The sequence below is a fragment of the Mustela nigripes genome, chromosome 5, assembly GCF_022355385.1.
Source record: "Mustela nigripes isolate SB6536 chromosome 5, MUSNIG.SB6536, whole genome shotgun sequence".
Taxonomy (NCBI): Eukaryota; Metazoa; Chordata; class Mammalia; order Carnivora; family Mustelidae; genus Mustela; species Mustela nigripes.
This window is the reverse complement of record NC_081561.1, coordinates 60,765,270-60,785,151: the sequence shown is the minus strand read 5'-3', so window position 1 is coordinate 60,785,151 and position 19,882 is coordinate 60,765,270. Positions and strand designations below refer to the sequence as shown.

Sequence of the window (19,882 nt, the reverse complement as noted above, 5' to 3'; positions counted from 1 at the left end):
CCTGGTCAAAGAGGTTAAGCTTTTGTCTGGAAGCCCGGGCTACTGTCCAGGAAGCCCCTTCAAGTGTTGTGCCCCTGCATGTTCCTGGACACGAGGGACTGGCTCACTGGGCTGGGCTGGGTTTGCACCTGACCCACTGGGGGGTCTGTTGTAGAGTCCTTCCTGCAGAGTTCACTCAGTGTTCTTTTTGTTCCCATTTCCAGAGGGTTTTCAGGCTGATTTCTGTTGTTCCTTCAAACTTGATAAAGCTGCTCCCGAGACCCAGTTTGGCCGGAGTGACCAGCATGGCAGCAAAGCCGCCAGCTCTCTACACCTGACCGCCAAGGCCCAGGGCCGAGACCGAGCTAAACCAGGCCTGGCAGAACCAACGAATCATGACCAATTTCATCTAGTGCCTAATCACATTGTGGTCTCCGCAGAAGGAAACATTTCTAAAAAAACTGAATGCCTCGGCAGAGCACTGAAATTTGATAAGGCGGGCTTAGCTCAGTACCGGAGTGCGTCCGAGGAGAAAGGCAGCCGGAGAGAATCCCTGAAGGCCAGCGAGTGCTCTCCCGGCCCCGAAGGGCCCCGGAAAACCTCATCCCGAGCGGATCATGGAACTGAGAGCAAACTCTCCAGTATCCTAGCAGATTCTCACTTGGAGATGACGTGTAACAATTCCTTCCAGGACAAAACTCTGAGGAATTCTCCAAAGAATGAAGTTTTACACACAGACATCATGAAAGGGTCGGGCGAGCCCCAGCCAGATCTGCAGCTCACTAAGAGTTTAGAAACAACATTTAAGAACATCTTGGAACTCAAAAAGGCTGGGCGGCAGCCCCAGAGTGACCCCGCGGTTAGCGGCTCGGTTGAGTTAGATTTCCCCAACTTTTCTCCAATGGCTTCGCAGGAAAACTGCCTGGAAAAGTTCATCCCGGACCACAGTGAAGGCATTGTAGAAACTGACTCCATTTTAGAAGCAGCTGTAAATAGTATCCTGGAGTGTTAATAGCCACAGCCCTTCCCTACCCGCCCCGAGACCCCAGCCCCGGACAAGTCACGTTCTTTCCTGGCAAAAGCAAATGGAAGCAGTCTCCTGTCTCCAGCCTGCTTGATCTTTCATCACAGGTGGTTCTTTCTGATCTCGATCCCATTCTTTGTTTCAGAGCAATACTCGTCGTGGTTACAGGGAGATCCCTTCGCGAAACGAATCCTTGTTAGAGAGCAGTCTGATAGGCCCGACACATTTCAAGTGTTACGAAAGTGCTTATTAATAGTCATTTCTGTGTTTGTTTACGTGTTTTAATTTAAAACGAAACAAAACACCGTTAACTCGCTGAGATCACAGTACACTTGGCCCTGGGTAAAATTCTGACAATCATAAGTCATTTGAAAAGAACAGACTTATTATTAAAGAAAATCAAACAGGACTGATAGAAGCTACTTTTTAAAGAATATCCCACCGCATCTCCAAATGTTGCCGTTTGGGGTCTGTTGTCATCGTCGTCGGGAGGGTGGACCACCGGCTCGTGCCCCCTCAGCCATCCCTGAGCGGTGAGTAGCCGGCTGCTCTGCCGGGGACACCGCAGCACCCCCCCCCCCCCCCCAAGAAGCAGCCAGTAGCACACCAGCAGGGCACGTTGCAGGGCTTCCTTGCTCATCGTTCAAGTGCTTTTCTGACGCTCCCAGAGCAAAGCCTCATGCTTTTCAGCCGATGCGTGTTGAGTTTCATCTAGGGAATGCTCTGTTCTTAGTTGCAACAGCATGACTTGAGATCATTTCACCAGGCTAAATAAAGGAATACGGAAACCAGTTAAGTGGCACAGTGTACAGGGGAGGCCGGGATAGAGCCTTGAGGAATATAATATGTATATATGTAAAAGCATATATATGTGAACTATTGAGAAAAAAAAAAACAAGCGTTTTGCATTTTCTAATTGGATGTAGTCAACATATGCTGTATGTTTTTGTTTGTTGCTGGGTTTCCTTTCATTTAACCTCTCCACCCCCCTCTCCCACCAACAGCCAAGCGTCCAAAGCACTTTCATTCGAAAACTGTGTTGTAATTTTTCAGTTTAAACTTTAAGGGGACTTTGGCCTTGTTTTTGCTTCTTGTCTGAGAACAGTAGTCACTCCCCGTCCCCCGGCAGCAATCATTACCAAAACACAGACAAACCAAAGTAACCAGCCAGCCCCCCCACTGAAAGAAAAGATCTGAGACACGGGATTCCCACTTGAGAGCCAAAGGACATGCCCTGTCATGGTCTGTGTGCGGCCCGTGTTCATATTAGTGAACATGACTTACTGCTTTATTTATATTTCTTTTCAGGGAGCTTTTCCCGTTTTCCTTCCTTGTGTTCTTGTCCCCAGTCATCCCATCCCATCTCTGCTGTTCCCTTCATCCTCAGCGTCACTGTAACCAGCCAGTCTCTCCCATCGTTGGGAAGGCGACATAACGGTATTTCATACGCACCCTACCCCACGCGTGCATGCGGGTACCGGAGCTGTTCAGATCTAGAGCTCACTCTGGTGACAGTGTGGACACACCCACTCTTCCTCCCATGTGCATGCACTCTCTCATTTATTCTGTTGATCTCTCTGGCTTTAGAGGTGCACCCGTTGGTCTCCACTCTCGCACGGTGCCAGCATCTGTTTCTGGTGTTGCCAGAACGGGGATGACCCCCATTGTCATCATGTTGGGCACTTCTTCTCCAGATTGGCCTGCGATGGAAAGGAAGGCTTCTGATTATTGGAAAACATGGCAGCAGAAGACCCAGACTCTCCCTGTCCCTCTCTGTCCCCCGCATTGCCCTCAAAGGAGCCCCCTCAGACAGCCAGTCTTCATAAAAGCAAAGTACCTTGTCCTTGTCCCCCCACCGCCACCCCAGCCAATAGAACTTGGAAAATCTGGGCCATTTTAGGGTTCCCATTTTTTCCTTATTTGTGCCAATGTCCAAGTTGCAGATTTCCCCTTTTTCCTGTATTGTAACATATTAGAAGGATAAGTTGGTATTGCCAGTTGGAACTTTCTGTTTGGGCAGCCCTGGGATAACACTCTGCCCTGAACCCCATGATTTCGTAGGCTCTTCTTCTCTTAGGACTCATGCTCCCCTCATTCCTAGCAAGACTTAAGGATGGTCCTTCCTAATCAAATTCTTCTCATTGTGGAACTCTCTATCTGGAAGCCGTCATGTAGGCAACTAATGGGTTACATTAATTACTGCCAATCAGTGGAATTCTTAAGAGAAAAGATAAACTTCATGTACATTTGTCACCTCCTCTTCTTCCCTATCGTCCCCTCCTACCCCAACCCCTGCCTTTCTAAATACCATCTCAGAGGGTCTTTCAAGCCCTAACATTGGTCTAGCAAACGGAGAGCCTAATTCACCAAAATGAAACTTGTAAATTTTTGTGTCCTTGTATGTAAGTTTACTTTCTATGGAGGAAAGATTCTAGATAATGACAAATGAAGATTACGAAAATGTATTTTATCCTGTGATTAAGTTATGCGCACATGGGTCATAACTCGCATGTCGAGCCCCCTCTGGCGAAGGGTAAGGGAGCTCCGCCTCGGACGGCCAACTTTCAGTTGTTCAGGTTCATTAGTCAAGGTTAAGTTTTAGAACTACTTGTACTCAGTAACAAAAATCATTTTCTTTTTTTTTTTTCTTTTCTGTTGTTGTTGTGGAAAAGTGTGCATTTGTTATTAAGCATTTGATTTTCTGTGTCCTTAAGTACTGCCTAAAGATAAAGCAAATTTTAAACTGGCAATTACGAAAAAGAACTATTTTAGCTCTGAAGAATTTAGTAGATTTTGTTAGATTAGGGAGGCCTTACAGACTGACTTGACTTATAGAGGACGCGTCACTCACTGTCAGTGTGGTGTGGGCTTTATTTGCTTAAATACCTTCATTTGTATAGTATGTCTCACTTGAAATTGCTTTGTATACATTTTGTAAAAATATTTATAAAATGTTTTGTAAAAAAAAGTATAACAAATTGCAGTTTATTTTGTTATGTTGGATAAATACTGTTAAAAGAAACCAGTCAGTAACTATATTGTTAATCCATGGTTAGGAAATGTTTAGTTGGAGATTACGAAATGAAACAACCATTGCAATACAGCCAAAGATTTGGGAAAATGTGCAACTGTGATTGTCTTGATTTTGCAAATAGGAATGGCTCTTTCCCCAGAAGAAAAGGGTAAGTGTTTAGTGGGAGTTCAACTGAAATAGATTTATCGTTCCCAAACAGGAGCCTAACTAGTGAGGCGATAGGAGTGTAATTGATCGGCCTTTCCAAACAGTTTCAGATCCAACAGGGTTGGTCAGTGAGGAAGGTTAGTCATGTACATGTCTGGCCTCCCTCCCTGCTTTTGTCACATGAGTCCTTAACTGAGGAAGGAAAAATAGAGTCATTTGAGAAGTTACATGAATGAGCCTCAATCTTCAGGAGGTTTCTTCAGTCATATTTCTTTTGCTTCAGTTAAGGACAAGAAGGCTGAGGGATAGGGACAGAAAACTATTTTACACAAGATTTATGCCAGAATTAACATGTTTCTGTCTGGATTCACACATTGGATCCATTGAGAAATACCTCTGTAAACTTGTGTGCAAAATCAGCCCCCTAAGGCCGTTCTGAATTCTTGCCCTCACAAGTGGGGATTCCGCCCAAATTGTTAGAGAAACTACCATAGGGTGAAATGTATTTCTGGGGGTAAATGTAGAAGACTCCTTAGGTTTTTCTTTGGGGCCTAGGATTTACACTTACATTCGTTATGGTTTAATTGTGCCCCCCCTCACACATACACACACACTGGTAAAGCAGTAGCAGTTAGGAAATCCAGATTCTGTAACCAATATCAGACGAGATCGGGCGCGTTCAGGGTGGTATGGCCGTAGACCTGTAACCAATATATAAACAGGAAGTTGTTCTCCTAGAACTAAGAGCAGTCAGAATCCTTACTGCTAGAATAGTTACATCAGTGGATGGATCCCTAAATGTCTTTTGCAGTGTTGCCCTGGTGTTGAGATTCTCTTGCTAAGAACAAATGACAAATGTGTGCCCAACATGACATTCCTTACCCCTCTTTGGGCCACTGGCAATGGGAATGCCTCATGAATGAAGCAGGCAGGATGGCCTGGCTGCTTGATTAAGATCAGCCTCTATTCGCCAGGGACGTGCCCAGAGAAAGACCAGGCATCTCCTTTACAGATGGCTAAACCCCTCAGTCCTGTGTCCCAGGAAGGAGGCCAGTGGGTTATTTGGGGGCAAAGAGAAGAGAAAGAAACCACAGTCTGGGGGCGCTGAAACAGCATCACTCAGACAGGACTCTGGGAGCGCTGACCTCCAGTGGCTAGCCTCAGGCTCCGACTCTGCTTCACCCTTGTGGCTGTTCTCCAAGACAGAGTGAGGGCTCCTGGGTATCCAGCGGCAGGTGGAGAGCATCAGCCACCGTACAGAGCTTGAGCAGTTGACAGGCACCGTGCCAGGTACTGGGGATACATGAATAATTCAGGTCTGACACCTACTTTCAAGGAGCTCACAGTCTAGAGAGGAAAAAAGCACACAAATAATTGCATTATATTGGGGAATTGAGTGGAGTTCAGGAGACAAGAAACTAAGGCTAAAATTCTTCCCAGCCAACCACTTTGGTAGAGTTGCTGCCTATATTCCAACGTCCTTCTTGGTATATCCTAAGTTACATTTGAGAAAAATGTCTGATACTTGGTGCAGGAATAAAGGTAAAGGCATTTTGTAAATATAGGGTTAAATATGTGGGGAAATCTGGTTTACACAAATGGTAGGAGCACCTTTGTAGTCTTAAGTGGTTTCTGTAATATGGGTAGCCTGTGTCTATGTTGCTGCCCTTAAAAGGCCTTCAAGCCCTAATCTACATTTCCTTTTGTTTTTTTTTTTTTTAAGATTTTTATTTATTTATTTGGCAGACAGAGATCACAAGTAGGTGGAGAGGCAGGCAGAGAGAGAGGAAGGGAAGCAGATTCCCCCCCAAGCAGAGATCCTGATGCGGGGCTCGATCCCAGGACCCTGGGATCATGACCGAGCCCAAAGCAGAGGCTTTTTAGCCCATTGAGCCACCCAGGCGGCCCCCTAATCTGTATTTCCGATGGGCATGCGCTAGAGCCTGGCTTTTGAACACACTTGCAAAGGCAAGAAGATCCTCAGGGGAAAAAAACCACTTCTGTGAAGACCCAGGAAAGCAGTGCAACAGGGTAAGAAACAGTGCAAAGGGCAGAAAGTACCTTTGGCAGCTGAACCTAGAAATGGGTTCTAGGACCTTGTCTAACACGTAATTAGAGATCTTCGTGTTAAGTTTCTCTCAGCCTCTACTCCCTTGCCAACAAACTAGGAAGCTTCGTCCCAGCCCTGCACTCCTTAAGGTGTAAAATGAGGTTACTGAAGAAGTGGGAAAGGTGGGAGAAGCTAAGCACCATTATTCCTGAAATAATTCAGGGGAGGTTTGAGTTTTTCTGTTTTGCTCTTGGTCATACCTCCTGCATGTTGTCTGCTTCCTACTCTAGCTTTCCTGGGTCTGTCCTGGACCCTCAGAAGCATGCTGCCCTTCACAGGCTCTCTCCTTTTTCCTTCTCACTTCGGCCCCCTCATGCTTGTCTTTCATCAGCATGATGTTGAGTCATGTCCTCCCCAACTCTAGGCTCATCTGGTTGCTCTCAAACTAATCTCTTTCCCACCTGATTCCTGGTAACCCCATGTCACTCTCTGAGGAAGCAACAAGGAAAACTTGAAGCAAAACGAAGTCAACCTCAAGAAGGTTCATTATCCAAGAAAGAGGTTTGGGGACGATGTTGGAAATTGCAGATGGAGCCCCCTTTTGGGTGCAGTGAGTGTGGCGGTTTTGCCTGAGAAGGCACTGTTCCAGGATCTCCTAAACAATTCCAAATAATCCCAAAGTGCAGACAATACAGAAATAACCTGTTGTGGAATATGCTAGGAAAGGAACCCTGGAGCCAAGCCAGAGAGCCACAAAATGTCCTGAACGGAGTCTTTAAAAAATAATCAAGAGGTTTCTAAAACAGGCAAATTAAAAAAAAAAAAAAAAAATCAAACAGGTAAATCACAAAAATGTAATTACCTAGACAGTTTTTTTTCTTTCCTTCTTTCTTCCTTTCTTTTTTCTTTCTTTCTTTCTTTCTTTTTTTTTTTTTTTTAATTTTCTTATTTGAGAGAGAGAGAGAGCAGGAAAGCACAAGCAGAGGGAGAGGGAGAAGCAGGCTCCCCGCCAAGCAGGGAGCCAGGTACGGAGCTCCATCCCAGGACCCTGAGATCATGACCTTAGTTGAAGGCAGAGGCTTAACCATTTTTCTCTTAAACAAGTATACATAGGATAAATAAAAAACATAGCACAAAATCTAAGTCTTCCTATTTCAGGCCCCACTCCCATTTCCTAAAAAATAACCCCCATCAATACTTTTTTGTATATACTTCCAAAATTGTTACATATAAATACATCTATAGCCAAAAATCAAAAACCACAAAACAAGCAGGAACCACTCTCTTACACCCTATTCTGTATCTTGCTTTTTCAAATGTAACCAAGTATCTGAGAGTTATTATAGCCTGGTTGCAAGAAACGGAAACTGATCCACTTGGTTAACCAGCATAATGGAGTTTTATAGGAAAGACAAGGATTGAAGGGAAAATTGAAGAACCACTAATCTTGAGAAAGAAAGAAGGAAGCTCTAGGTCTTCGCAGGTAAAATTCTAAAAGTTTTACCCCAAACCTCCAATGTTTCTCCATCGTCACCCTGCTCAAGATTCAAAACCCAGAGGGGAGAAGTTTTTTGTTTCTTAAGATTTATTTATTGGGGCACCTGGGTGGCTCAGCTGTTAAGCGTCCGCCTTCAGCACAGGTCATGATCCCAAGGTCCTGGGACTGAGCCCCACATCTCCCTCTCCCACTGCCCCTGCTTGTGTTCCCTCTCCCGCTGGATCTCTCTCTGTCAGATAATAAAATATTAAAATAAAAAAACCAACAAGATTTAGTTATTCATTTGAGAGAGGGAGGGAGAGTGAGCTTGAACAGGGGGAGCAGCACAGGGAGAGGGAGAGAATCTCCAGCAGGCTTCCTCCTAAGTGTGGAGCCAGCCATGGGGCTCAATCTCATGACCCTGAGTTCATGACCTGAGCCAAAACCAAGAGTCTGACAAGTCAGACTTTAAACTAACTGAGCCACCAAGGTGCCCCCCAACCCAGAGAAGTTGATACCATCTTATGCCCCCTCCCACTGGACAGATTGGAGGAGTTGGAAAGATCTTCCAGAGATCCCTTCAGCTTATATACTCGGAGGACAAACATTTAGAATTGATACCCTACTCCACTCTGACAAAGTACGCGATGAAGGAGAGACCAGTACACAAGAGAAATAGGATACTGTTAGGAAATGGACATGGAGATCAGCAGGCCAAAAAATAAAAAATACCACCAAGATTTCAGGACATGAAAACCTACTTTAGGGGCGCCTGGGTGGCTCAGTGGGTTAAGCCGCTGCCTTTGGCTCAGGTCATGATCTCAGGGTCCTGGGATAGTGTCCCGCATCGGGCTCTCTGCTCAGCGGGGAGCCTGCTTCCTCCTCTCTCTCTCTCTCTGCCTGCCTCTCTGCCTACTTGTGATCTCTCTCTGTCAAATATATAAAATCTTTAAAAAAAAAAAAAAAAACCTACTTCATTGCATATAATTGCAAAGTCTTTCATAATTTATTTAATCATTCCCTTGTCATGGACAACTACAGCAGTCAAGAAAAAAGGCCTATGACAACATGCTAAAAAAGGATAAGATTCTTGGGGCACCTGGGTGGCTCAGTCAGTTAAGCACCTGACTCTTGGTTTTGGCTCAAGTCAGGTCAGGATCTCAGGATAGTGTGATCAAGCCTGTGTGGGGCTCTGCGCTCAGCAGGGGAGTCTGCTTGAGATTCTCTGCCTCCCCCCTACTCCCTCCCCCCAACTCTCTCTCCTTCCCTCAAAAATAAGCAAAATCTTTAAAAAATAATAATAATTTTAAAAAGAGGGGCACTTGGATGGCACACTTGGTTGAGCATCTGACTCTTGATTTCAATTCAGGTCATGATCGCAGGTCTGTGGGATCGTGCCCCGTGTGGGGCCCCTCCCTCAATGCAGAGTCTTCTAGTCCCTCTTCCTCTGCTCCTCCCTCTGCTCTTGCACACACACTCTTTCTCTAAACTTTCTCTCTCTCTAAACTAAATAAATTCATTTAAAAAAAAAAAAAAGATGATTCTTGAGGCCCATTATTCTTCATTCTTACTCCTATCCTCACTTTGAAATAAAAGGTCTTATATCTTGCCTAGTGCTGGAGCATATGGTCAATGCTCAGTAAACAACATTCTTTCAGTTAGTGAATAATTTGGGGTTGAAGACATCTTTTCCTCTGGATCTTTGTGGAACAATGGCTTAGGCACTGGGATTAAGTATGCTTCTAGCACCATCTGCTGGCATTTGTAACCTTTCCTGAATCATGGCCTCCAAGTCTCTTTCCGCCAGTATTGTTAATTGCCCTGAAATTCCTCCTCTTCTTAATACTTTCAGTACAGCAGAACTTACCTCTTATCTGTACATAGATACAGTTACAAAATAGTGACTTATTTTTGTTCCTTGTTTACTATCTAATAAATGTTTTACACTTAGATGATCCTTGTTTTTGCCTTTTTACAAAGTAAGACACACGTGAAACGCTGAGTGAGGAGCCTCATTTCAGTCTTGGACTCCAAAGACTGTGTTGTCCTTTGACGTTGATTCATAGGTAATGAGCTCTGTGTATGGCACTATCGTTCTGGTTGGACTAGTTACATAGCACATACCAATATGATGCTTTGAGCTTATTTAAAAAGCCCCTGTAAGTGCCCACTATTATGACAGGAGTTGTAGAAGACAAAAAAACATGAGGTAAGTTCCCTGCCTTCAGAGCACTCCATCTAATTAGGGTAAGTGGAACAGTATGGGATAAAGTCCATGGTGATGCCTGTAAGTGCCCATTGTCAAGTGATGACATTGGGATACATACTAGGCTAGACATCCAATGCCTGGAAACATTTTTGTCATATCTGGGATGGGAGTGCTACTGGCATGTAGTTGGTCGAAGCCTGGGATGCTGCTAAGCATCCCCACAAGGCACAGAGAGCCCCCACATAATAAAGAATCATCTAGCCCAAAAAAGCCGGTATTGCCAAGATTGAGAAGCCTCCCCTAAACCTTTAGCAACTGCCACGAGCGAGGCAGTTATGGTCCCTGCCCTCCTAGTATCATGAAGAAATATTAAAAATAGGGGCACCTGGGTGGCTCAGCTCTTAAGCATCTGCCTTTGGTTCAGGTCATGATCTGAAGCTTGGGATCACTTTGAAGCACGCTTAAAAAACAGAGTATCAACCTCTCAACCTCCCACTGAATGAAAATCTGCATTTTCACAAGACCCTCAGGGGATTACTATGCACGTTAGTGCTGGAGACAGCGCTGCAAAGCGCTGCGCTGGAGGGTTTTCACTGTTTTATGAAGACCAGGAAAGAAGGCAGCAAATCCCGTGGTGAGAGCCATAGCAGGGAAGATTGTGAGATGGCGGGAAGAATTTCTAGTTTTCGACCCAGCATTACTAACTAACATAGTGTTGCCTGCTTACAGTCAGACATAGTGCTAAGCGCTTTATATCGAGTATTTCACATCATCCTCCTAACGCTATTAGGCAGGTCCATTTTAGGGGTAAAGCAAATCAAGGTCCGCTGGGACCAGTGCTCCGGGACGCACCGACCGCGCCAGGCCGATGGAATCGAAGCTGCATTCTCTCCCACCCGAAGTCCTCCACAAACACCTCCACCCACACCTAAGAGCCAAAGTCTCGGCTCCAGCTCTCTCTACCCAACAAGGGCCAACCACGCCAGGCGGTCCTCCCTCCAGGACTCGCGCCGCCGAAGGGAAACCCGGAGGAGCGGCGCGCCCTCCACCCCGGAAGTCGTAGGTGCAGCGAGGGAAGCGGCTTCGTTTTTGAGCTCCGCCGGCGGCATCAAACGAATACAGCGTCAAGGAACAGGGCGCGATTGGAGGATGACCCTAAAGGGCTTGGAAGCAGTGCGAAGAACGTTTTGTGCAACATTTAGCAGAAACCTGTGTTAGCGAGACCTCAGCGGTTCACGGCCGCTCGCAGGGCGCCGCCGGGCAGCGGCCGCCGGGATGGTACACCGGGAGCAGGAAGACAGGTCTCTATGGTCAAGTAACTATAGAGCGGGCCTCTCTTCCCCCACGGGGTGGGGCTGCGCATGAGCAGTCGTCGCAGCTTCGGAAACATGGCGGAGCAAGAGTGAGTGTTTGGGCTTTGAATTTCTCTAGTGGGGTCTTAAGCATCTGGTACCATCCACAGTGTTTATTCCGTAGCGGCGGAAAATAAGGATACTTGTGGACTGAAGGGAAAGATTAGAAAAGACTCCAGATTACAGAGGGTGGGATGAGGAGGAAGGAGCCGTAGGGTTCGGGCTGACGATGAGACGGAGGGAGACTCCGTGAAGTTTGGGTTACCTCGAGCGGAGAGGATTGAGTTTCTGGCTGCGGACTGAAGAGTGCCAGGCTTGGGTTCATTCAGCCTGGCTTAAGTGTTACCCCTGCTGATGGAACTGCAGCGGTCCCAACCCCACGGGGTTTTACGGGAATCACGTAGCTCCTAGTGTGATTTAAAAGGCTGTGGCAGTAAAAGCTCCTTGGAGGCAAACGGGGGGTTAGTAGCCAAGGGGTTCATGACTTTTTACAGCTTTAGGAAAGAGTGAATGTTAAGGGGTCCGTTTTGAGGACTGGAGTCAGAAACCACAGGTTTCAGCGAAGTCTGTCTTCAGGAATTTGAAGAGCGTGGTGTTGCTCGAAGACCAAGAAATGGTTTAGAAATCCATTAACATTTATTTTTTAAACATTACCGCTGATTGCAATTTTCCGTATCAGGCAAAGAAAAAAGATCCCATTGGTTCCAGAAAATCTCCTGAAAAAGAGGAAGGCTTATCAGGCCCTTAAAGCCACTCAAGCAAAGCAGGCACTTTTGGACAAGAAGGAGGTAATGATGGGGAACCAAGAGAAGGGAATTAGAATGTGTATTTGGTGAGTTGTGTCTGCAGTGTTTGAACTAGATTTCGTATGGACAGTCCTTTCCGCATAGATTCTAAGAGGTATATGGTTCATGTCTTACTTTAACAGGTATTTATAAAACACTTTTTGCAGGTAAACTACTGGAGTAGAGTTTGTTAAGGAAAAAATGGAATAGACATTGTACTATTTAGGCTAATACTAAGTGATTCGAAAGACCAAACATGCGTGTATACCTGGAAGAAAATGTATTTTTTTCAGATAGGGCAGACAACTTTTGCTGTTCGCTCAACATTTTTGGAAATTACATATTTTGGAGTCAGGACAATGAAAGGGGCTTATGCTTATTCTGTACTTCATGAAGCTTAACCCAGTGTTACATTCTATAAACATGGGTTGGTAAACATTGGCTAACGGCATGTAAACTAACGTGTTTATGCATTGGAGGCGCTTCCTAGTACTTTATGAATTTTCATAACTCCACCTTCTCTTGGCTGTCTCATTTTTCCCTTACATGGAAGATGTGCTTCTGTTTAAGGAGCACAGTGGGAAACACACTCAATTGATACTGACTAATGAATTACTTTTATAGAAGTAAAAAATGGACATACAAAATGATGACAATGGTCTGCCTTCTCTGTAGCAGAAGAAAGGAAAACAGCTCAAGTTTAAGCGACTGGAATGGTTCTTACATGATTCCTGGCGGCAGCAGCGTGACAGGGTGCGCCTCAGACGACTAGAAGTGAAACCTCGTGGCCTGGAAGTGCCAGATAAACATTCCTTGGCCTTTGTTGTACGCATCCAAAGGTGGGGAACTTGACAGATACCATAGGCTGAAGAAGACTGTTGGTTCAGCTTTAGACCCTTTTCTAGGGAGATGAGCACAGTAGGCTTTAAGCCACTAAGGCAAGTTGTGCTGGGAATTCAGGGTTGAACACAACAGAGTTTTCATCTGTAAGGTTAAGGAGACTGACCTTAGGCAGACAGGCATGAAAATATACCCAAGCCCCACATCGGACTCCTTGCTCAATGGGGAGCTGCTTCTCTCTCCTCCTGCTGCTCCCCCTGCTTGTACTCACTCTGTCAAATAAATAAAGTTTTTTTTTTTTTTTTTAAGATTTAATTTATTTGACAGAGAGCATGAGGAGAGGGGAGGGGCAGAGGAAGAAGAAGAAAGAGGCTTCCTGCTGAGCAGAGAGCCTGCTGTGGGGCTCAATCCCAGGACTCTGGGATCATGACCTGAGTGGAAGGCTGACACTTAACCAGCTGAGCAACCCAGGTGCCTTGCAAGGAGTCTTTCTAGGAACTGAACTGAGGTCAAGTAGAGAAGCATATTTAGTTCTGAAGAGAGTTCTTAAAGCTTTTTCCTTATTAGTTGTACTTTTCTCAGTCTACCTGCATGTATAGCTACCTTTTTCTATTTCCCATACCCAGTCACCCAAACCAGAAACCTGTGGGCTTTAAATATTTTTGAGCCGTTACTAACCTTCCCTACCGCTTCCCAGAATCTCTTCTTAGACTACCACGTCTGGGAATCTACTGGGTTTCCCTGCCTCTGGTGTCACACTTTCAGATCTGTCCAGTATGCTCTTCTCAGTGATAGTCAAAAAGAAAGTGGAGTGTATCTCCTTTACCTAGAATCTGTCATGGCTTTACTGCCCACAGAAGCAAGTCATCTTCTTTGGTTTGACATGCACAGCCCTACACACACAGAATCAGGGCCCATCTCTGTGTTCCTGTAGCCTTCAGGCGTTGTTCCACATCATGTGAGAGTGATCTCTCTATATGCCTGCCAGCTCCTGGCGTGACCTGTAAGACGCAGTCTGTGTCCTGCTCTCTGGATCCCCTGTAGTGGCAAACATATTGTAGGTGCTTGCTGGACTGACATAAACTGGATAAAACTCACTCCCTGTGCTCTGCATTTCAGGATTAATGGGGTGAGTTCACTGGTGCAGAGGACCATTGCAAGGCTTCGCCTGAAGAAGATTTTCAGTGGTGTCTTTTTCAGAGTAACCCCCCAGACCATAAAAATGCTGCGTATAGTGGAACCTTATGTGGCCTGGGGGTGAGTAAGGGGTGTGTGTGTGTGTGTGTGTGTGTGTGTGTGTGTGTGTGTATTCATACTAAATTGTATTTGAGCATGAGGAGAACATTAGGATACCCAGAGTGCTGTTCTCCAAGCCTAGGAGCTCACTGCTATTTCAAAGAAACATTCTGTTGTGACCACGGTTACCAGAAATCAGCTGCTGGCCGTGAAACTTTGGAACACAGGGCAGGTATATCAAGAGCTACCCGTGCTGCTGCTGACGCACCATGAACAGTACCCCTCTAGGCACATTCACTTGCAGCCTAGGGCTGAGTCGGGGGTAGAAGAGAAATTAACTCTTGGAGTCTTGAAGCAAGCTAAGGGCCGTGCTTGTGTAAAAGTTGTGTTCCTTCAAATGAAATGAAAACCCAGGAGAGGCCGGGATTTAATTTCAAACTCTGCCCCCATCTTGGGTACAGGGTCATCCGAGGCCAGAGTCCTGAACTGTAAGCCAGCACTTGTTTTATTCTTACCTGGGAAAGTAAAAATTTTTTTGCATGGTGAATGTTTATATCCGTATATTTTAATTTCTAATTACTCAGTCAGGGCCACTCTGGTTTTCTGCCCTCTTCACTTGTGTACTTCAAGCACCCCAGCTGCATTGTGCTTGCAGGAGATATCTTGGTAGGAAGAAGGGGTGGTGGGAGAATCTCTCAGCCAGGCTGCAGGACTGAGTGGCCAGTGCCACACCGTGTGCAGGGGCCTGATGAGGCTGTACCTCATTCGGTCTCACATAGGTTTCCAAATCTGAAGTCTGTCCGGGAACTCATCTTGAAACGTGGACAAGCCAAGGTCAAGAATAAAACCATCCCTTTGACGGATAATACAGTGATTGAGGAGCACCTGGGTGAGTGTTGCACTTAGGGGTCAGTAGGGGTAGAAAGCAAGGATTTCTGGTGGTCTTGATGTCAGATCTAGGTCGTATTCTTCTTGGAGTCCCAAGAAACCACCAGAGTGGGACGCCTGGGTGGCTCAGTTGGTTAAGCGGCTGCCTTCGGCTCAGGTCATGTTCCCAGCGTCCTGGGATCGAGTCCCACATCGGGCTCCTTGCTTGGCAGGGAGCCTGCTTCTCCTTCTCCCTCTGCCTCTGCCTGCCACTCTGTCTGCCTGTGCTTGCTCTCGCTTCTCTCTCTATGGCAAATAAATAAATAAAATCTTTAAAAAAAAAGAAACCACCAGAGTGCCCATATCTGCCACGTAAGAGCCTCATGGTTTATAATGAGCCAAATGTTGAGCGAAGGAATCTCTACCCTTATGTTTCCCAGGGAAGTATGGTGTTATTTGCCTGGAAGACCTCATTCATGAAATTGCCTTTCCGGGGAAGAATTTCCAGGAGATCTCTGCATTCTTGCGTCCTTTCCATCTCTCAGTGGCCCGTCACACTACCAAGAATAGAGTGGGCTTCCTGAAGGAGGTGGGCTTACCTGGCTATCGAGGTGAACGCATCAATCAACTCATTCGACAGTTGAATTAAACCCAGGTGAGGCTGGAAACTGCCCTTGGGCTGACTTTAGATGGGCCATGCTTTGCCAGTTAAAAATCCTTTTTGCATTTACCAGTATCTGAAAGTGACTGGCGTTGTGGGGAGAGAGGAGATGGGTAGCTACAAGTCTAACGGATAGAAATGTGCTTGGGGCAGTGAATTCCTGGGTAAGAAATGGGGCTATGTGGATTCCAGCAGTTACAGGCTAGAAAATGCTGTATTGCTATAGTCATTTGGCCTAGAAATGGGGAGAGAATAAAAACCAATTTCAAAAAGGATGGGAAGATCTAACCCATCTATTTTGTTGAAAGTATCTTAACTTTTTGAAATTGCTTATTACTAATATGTGGTGCCACCTTTCATTAAACTTCTATTAACGAACTTGTGTTTTTCTTCCTCAGCATATCTGAATGCACGGCACGTCGGTGGCGCGTTTTGTCTCTTAGAATTGTTACCAGTATCTTCGAAGAAGATTATTTTCTGTTATATCTTGAGAAACTAGAGGGAGGGTCAGGGAAAAAATGATGATGATCTAGCAGGCATTTGTCATCACAGCCCAGTTCCAAGGGAAAGTTCCAGTGTGTTTTCCACATTGCCTGCCCCCACCACCTCTGACGTCAGCAAAAGACTCCTGCCATGGAAGGGAAAGTTCTGCCGTGTCACATCTTCTATCCTGGGGTTTAAAGTTGATGAACGAATACCCAGGCATGAATACAAGACAGCAGTGGACCAAGCTCAGGGACGTACTTGAACCCGGGGGTTTCTAGGGCCTTGTTTTGAAAGGAACTTGAAATATAACTACAAAGAAGAGCACAAAAACAGTGCTCAGTTGTCTCTGCTGTGAATCCCTGTTCTTGCTTTTCAGTGACAACTTTGCAAGGTCTCAGACTTGGATGGCCCTGAGGTGTATCTGGTGGCTTCCTTAGCCTAGCCCATGATTGACTTAGTCCTTTTCTTTAGCTCTGATTCTTAACCTATTCTTGGGTCTGTGAGAAGGGAAAGACCCCTTTTCCCAGGAAAATACGTATATTCAAATTTTTGCTTGGAAGTTTCTGTGTTCATAGACTCTTCTTAGGGACCCATGCATGTTACATGAAGAATTCCTGCACTACGTACATAGGTCACCTGGGCCCTGACCTTGTTAGTCTCCTCTGGTCCCATATCCTGTGGAAGACCAAGGCTTACCAAGAGAGCTTTCTCCCTTGGAGCCAATTGGGTGTTTTCCTATTAGCAACACAGTGGTAGATTTCTGAGCCCCCATGCCATCTGCCTTAGGGAAATGCCCACCATTTATTTCTGCTGGGCTTCAGGATGAGATTTTCTTTGGCATGGATGTTATTTAGGCTTCATTGGACTCTCTCCTTGCATATTCTAGACTGCAAAGGTATTGTTGTCTATCCCACTGGTGACGATGCCGTAGGCCAATACCGAGACTCCCAGGGACTGAGACCTAAAAGGGGGATCTGATTGTGCTTGTGTTTATCATCTGTGTCCCCCTTCTATGTGGGCCTTCCTCTGCTTCTGTCACTTTGTTGCCTCAATTGCCATCTGAGTAGTTGGTGAGGCTGTGCCGGGTATAGGTCAAGACTTGGAAACATGCTTAACCGTTGTGTGCCCTGGTCCCTTAAGATCAGCTTTGCTGCACTTTTGGCTCATGGGGCCCTCAAACATAGCTGTGAGGTTGAGTTAGAATGAGAACAATGCCTTAAAATGTGCCAGGTTATGAGGTAATTAATTAGGTTGGTTGGCTCAAGAGTTAACCTGCCAAGAATAGATGTTAGAGCTTACACTTAAACTTTAAAGCATTATGAAATCAAATTACTTTAAAATGACGTATCAGAAAGCCATGGGAAAAGAGCATTTGTGAGTGTGGAAGCGCAGGGTTTCTGTCACAGATCTGTTTTATACTAAATACAGGAATAATGTTTTCATCTTGCCTGCAGAATCAGACTATCTAATGTGTGTGCCTCGGTGCAATTCAAAGGATTAAGCAAAAGAATATTTCTTAACTTAGAATTTTATGGAAATAGATGTTATAAAAATTAATGCCCTGCTGTATTGTGTACTGTGATATACCATTTCCTAAACAAGTTGTGGAACTGTCATTTGTGGGGAAAACGAGTCCTTTTGTATGGTACGTAGATTTCATATGTGACTTGTTCATGGCTGTCAGCGTATATTCCTGTCCGCACTTACCATATGTATGTGGAAAATAGATCTGTTTCAGGAAGCAGTAGGGGCAGTGAGCCACGTGCCTCTTTAAAAGAGACAAACTTGGGGCGCCTGGGTGGCTCAGTGGGTTAAGGCCTCTGCATTCAGCTCTGGTCATGAGCCCTGCATCCGGGCTCTCTGCTCAGCAGGGAGCCTGCTTCCTCCTCTCTGCCTACTTGTGATCTCTGTCTAATAAATAAATAAAACTTTTTAAAAAATAGAGACAAACTTAAGAAAGTGGTTGTAAGAGCTTTTCTATTATAAACTTCAAGCCTGATCCAACTAGTTGCCAGAGATTTTGTTTTTGATCGGCTTTTTTTCTTTTTTATTTTTTTGATAGAGATCACAAGTAGGCAGAGAGACAGGCTTAGAAAGAGGAGGAAACAGGCTCCCCGCTGAGCAGAGCACCGATTCGGGGCTCCATCCCAGGATCCTGGGATCATGACTGAGCTGAAGGCAGAGTCTTAACCCACTGAGCCACCCAGGCGCCCCTTTTGATCGTCTTTTTTAATGCTTTCGGATTTTACTGGTTTTTTTTTTTTAAGATTTTTTATTTTATTTATTTGTCATAGAGAGAGAAGCGAGAGCAAGCATAGGCAGACAGAGTGGCAGGCAGAGGCAGAGGGAGAAGCAGGCTCCCTGCCAAGCAAGGAGCCCGATGTGGGACTCGATCCCAGGACGCGGGGATCATGACCCGAGCCGAAGGCAGCCGCTTAACCAACTGAGCCACCCAGGCGTCCCGGGATTTTACTGGTTTAATGTGTCTTTGAAGTACTTCTGGGGCCAAGTGTAATCATCAAATCTTGCATTGCTAGCCGCTGATCTGGAGAATGGCTGGAATCAACACCACGTTGATCCCAAATCCACTTCCACAGCCGCCAGAATAAGCTGACCTGGAAGTAAAACACTGACACTCTCCTACGTCACTAACAATTTGTTCCCCCTGAGCCAGACCGTCAGTGTGTTTAAAAAGTGGCAGTTCAAAAATGAAAACACATCTATGCATCTCAGTAAAGGATGAGATTTGCCAAATACAAGGTCTGAAACGGGATTTGAAAAACTTTTTTTTTTAATGAGGACGATGGTCCAGAAATAGGGATACAAAAGTCAACTGTAAGGACGCTCCCAGGAGGCTAAAGTCCAGCTAAGACCGGTTGGGGCAAATGCAGAAAAGACGAATAACCGTGGCCGGTATCCGCGGTCAGGTGATACAGGACACAGCCACGCCCTCCAGGTCTAGGAGGCGAAGGACCTCGAGCCACAGGAACCCACTTTGTGCCATCAGGAAGACGCAGTTACTGCCTCAGCCGAGCAGGGCCCCTCCACGCGGTTCCTCTACCGGGATCCGAGGGTGGGCGGCGCAGGGGCCCTGGCCGATCCCGCGGCCTCCCATGGCTTGGGCCTCCGCGGGAGCCGCGACGACGTGGGTTCACCGTGGGTCGCCGTGATGTGGCGCTTCTCCACGCCCGGGAGCTCCCGGCCCTGCTGAACCAGCTGCAGGAGCTGCGCCAGGCTCACCGAGGCGGGGGCTGCATCCTCCGGCGCCGGGCTGGGGCCCGAGCAGCTCCGACCGCCCGGCTGCTCCATGCCCCGCCGCTCAGTCCGACTCGAGTGCGCTTCCGGGTGGGGTGGGTGCAACCACTGTCGGAGGAAATGGAGGGGGTGCGTAGACCATACCAAGTCGGCCCAGGAAGGGGGAGCGCTTGAGACCGCGACCGGCTCCACGCAGAGCGCTTCTCTTAGACACACACACACCAGCTCCACGGAGAAACCACACACACACACGCTCCACGCACACACACACACACACCAGCTCCACACACACGCTCCACGCACACACACACACACACCAGCTCCACGGAGAAACCACACACACACACGCTCCACGCACACACACACACACACCAGCTCCACACACACGCTCCACGCGCACACACACACACACACACCAGCTCCACGGAGAAACCACACACACACACACACACACACACACACCAGCTCCACGCAGAAACG

At 46.4% G+C, this 19,882-nt stretch overlaps 3 protein-coding genes across 4 annotated transcripts in view; 2 read left to right on the top strand and 1 right to left on the bottom strand.

The window, feature by feature from the left end:
- The window catches only part of BICRAL (BICRA like chromatin remodeling complex associated protein), an 80,087-nt gene extending 75,956 nt beyond the window's left edge, over positions 1–4,131 (top strand). For both annotated transcript variants that reach the window (XM_059400446.1, XM_059400445.1), the window contains exon 12: positions 204–4,131. In XM_059400446.1, the coding sequence (XP_059256429.1) occupies positions 204–991 (788 nt within the window). In that variant the 3' untranslated portion in view covers positions 992–4,131. The remainder of the gene's footprint in view (positions 1–203) is intronic.
- A 6,850-nt stretch (positions 4,132–10,981) lies between these two features.
- RPL7L1 (ribosomal protein L7 like 1) lies at positions 10,982–17,713 on the top strand. Its single transcript, XM_059400448.1, has 7 exons — positions 10,982–11,322; positions 11,952–12,060; positions 12,733–12,896; positions 14,017–14,154; positions 14,913–15,022; positions 15,441–15,655; positions 16,060–17,713. Exons 1-6 carry the CDS (start codon positions 11,282–11,284, stop codon positions 15,647–15,649), a joined length of 771 nt encoding a protein of 256 aa, XP_059256431.1. The 5' UTR covers positions 10,982–11,281; the 3' UTR covers positions 15,650–15,655; positions 16,060–17,713.
- Positions 17,714–18,917: 1,204 nt separating this feature from the next.
- C5H6orf226 (chromosome 5 C6orf226 homolog) lies at positions 18,918–19,504 on the bottom strand. Its single transcript, XM_059400450.1, has one exon. The coding sequence runs from the start codon at positions 19,454–19,456 to the stop codon at positions 19,205–19,207; it is 252 nt and encodes an 83-aa protein (XP_059256433.1). The 5' UTR covers positions 19,457–19,504; the 3' UTR covers positions 18,918–19,204.
- Positions 19,505–19,882: the final 378 nt, after the last annotated feature.